Below are 2,386 nucleotides of genomic sequence, written 5' to 3' on the forward strand. Positions count from 1 at the left end.
CTAAACACTGTCAAATTAGCCAAAATAATCAAAAATACCTTCTCTAAGAAAAGATATTAGTTGCTGGATCCAAATTCCGTGGTTTTAATCAACATTCTTGCTTATCCAAATTCTTATTTCTGTATATGCTTAACTGGACATGTCCTTTTAAAATTGCATTTTAAAAAAACAACCAAACAAACAAACCAGCAACTTAAAGTTTTATGGGGAAAGGATTCTTTCCAGACTGTAAAGAAAAGCATAATGTTTTTGAAAAGTCTTAGAATTTGAGTGGAGAAGCTCTCTGACAGGACATAAGAGTATAAAAATCCCAGTTGCATAAGTAGAACTGTGTCTTCTTTTTTTTTATTTCTTCTAGGTTAATACAATAAAAGATAGTGTTTCTCACCTGTTGTATTTTAAAAAGGGTTAATACATTTTATGAATGTATTTAAGAAAAAAAAAGTAATAGTGTTAAAATATTCATATAATAGAAAGTCTTTTATAGTCAGCATTTTCCCATAGAGCAAACATGAAAAAACCCAGATACTTATGACTCTGTGAACATCACTGATGAGAAGAAATCCATTTCTAGGGCGGGGGGGAAAGGCAGTTAAGATTATATTTAACTGTTTGCTTAAAAGAATTTAATTGGACTACTTAAAGTAGTCACATGCTGTTTTGTATATAATTTCTGTTTTGTTGAAGAGTAATCTTCCCTCTTTTTGAAGATGGTTCTGCAAGTACTAGGTTGTCATGGAAAGTATTCCCTGAACGCCTCTGAAATTTTTGTGTTTTTCTTCTAAGCTTCACAATGAGGATGACCCCCCAGAGTCTTCAGCAGCTGAGCAGCCTTCCACGTCTACAGAGACTACGCAGACTCCCCAGACAGCAGCCTTATCTGAAGCAGATACTTCCCCTCCACCTTACTGCAGCATAGCTGTAGAAGCAGCTGCAACCTCAGGTATTTTTCTTGCATAACAGCTTGTCAGGGAAGAGTGTGTATGAATCAGCACTTGGTTCAAAGTGGTACGATGCTGCGGTATGTGTTTTTTGGGTTTGGTTTTTTTTTTCGTATGCACACAATTGCAGTAAAAAGCTGTGCTTTCATGCACAGCCGTCCTTTGTCTGGTTTGTTCAGAAGAAGCGCACTTCTAAATTACGCTGATTGTTCCAAATTACTAGACTAAATGGATGTTCATTAATTAGTGTAATAGGTTTTATTTAAGTCTGCATGTAGTCCAGTTCCACATTTAATCTACATCTTTGAGTAGTGCTCCGTTATTAGACCTCATTAGCAATTTTCATTGCCTCTTTATTAAAAAAAAAAAGCACCGATTTGTCAAAACTCAAACTTCTTAAGTGTGTGCCATTGTTTGGTTAAAATATCGCCATGAAAAGATTCATTTTGCTTAAAGGCTCTTGATAAAACTTCTTGTGGAAAATGAGTAACAGGGGTCGTCTTCTCCATTTATTCACTGCTCCCTTTCTCATGAGGTTGTGACTTTTCTTTGGGGTATGGGAGACTTAAGAGCAGGCATCATCGAAGTGCCTGTTTAAGCTAAGTTGCTTGGATTTGCATCTCCCATGTGCCAAATAAATATTTTAGAAAAAACTTCCAACCTAATTTTTTTCCTGTTGATTAAAGGAGCAATTTCCTGTTCTTTGAGTCAGTGTTTGCAAGTATAATATGTAGCTGTGCAGAATTATCCCTATATATAACATCTTTGTGGTGGTGTGCTAGCAAATCTTTTTACCGTGTGACCTGTGCTGACAAATCTTTACCACGTAAGCCATCTTGTTATAAACTACTGCTGGCTGTAGGAGGAAGCTCATGGTGTATTTTAGTTTTACTAATTTTGTTAATAATTCTATTCTATATGACGATATTTCACTATTTCAATATGTAAGAATGAAGTCTGTGGTCCATTTTGATAGAAGGAACATTTTTAAAAGAATGTGGTGAAATTGAAATCTTGGAAAAACTGATTTTCACAGAACAGCTGCAGCTGGCAACAAGGCCATGCTAATAAAAATACAGCATGATTATTACTGGACTTAAGTAACTAATTGGTGTTACAGAATCACAGAATCATTTAGGTTGGAAAAGACCTCCAAGATCATCGAGTCCAACCGTCAACCTAGCACTGCCAAGTCAACCACTAAACCATGTCCCTAAGCACCACATCTACATGACTTTTAAATATCTCCAGGGATGGTGACTCAACCACTTCCCTGGGCAGTCTGTTCCAATACTTGACAAATCTTTCAATGAAGAAATTTTTCCTAATATCCAATCTAAACATCCCCTGGCACAAATTGAGGCCATTTCCTCTTGTCCTATCACTTGTTACTTGGGAGAAGACACTCACCTCGCTACAACCTCCTTTCAGGTAGTTGTAGAGAG

The 2,386-nt window shown here is 36.4% G+C and overlaps 1 protein-coding gene across 1 annotated transcript in view; it reads left to right on the forward strand.

Annotated features, from left to right (window-relative positions):
* Positions 1 to 777: 777 nt before the first annotated feature.
* Positions 778 to 2,386, forward strand: part of NDFIP2 (Nedd4 family interacting protein 2) — a gene marked incomplete at its 5' end in the record, with an annotated part of 33,035 nt that continues 31,426 nt past the window's right edge. The window contains one exon of the mRNA XM_009332047.1: positions 778 to 943. Coding sequence (XP_009330322.1) covers positions 778 to 943 — 166 coding nt within the window. The remainder of the gene's footprint in view (positions 944 to 2,386) is intronic.

The sequence above is a fragment of the Pygoscelis adeliae genome, unplaced genomic scaffold, assembly GCF_000699105.1.
Source record: "Pygoscelis adeliae isolate BGI_AS28 unplaced genomic scaffold, ASM69910v1 Scaffold98, whole genome shotgun sequence".
Classification (NCBI taxonomy): domain Eukaryota; kingdom Metazoa; phylum Chordata; class Aves; order Sphenisciformes; family Spheniscidae; genus Pygoscelis; species Pygoscelis adeliae.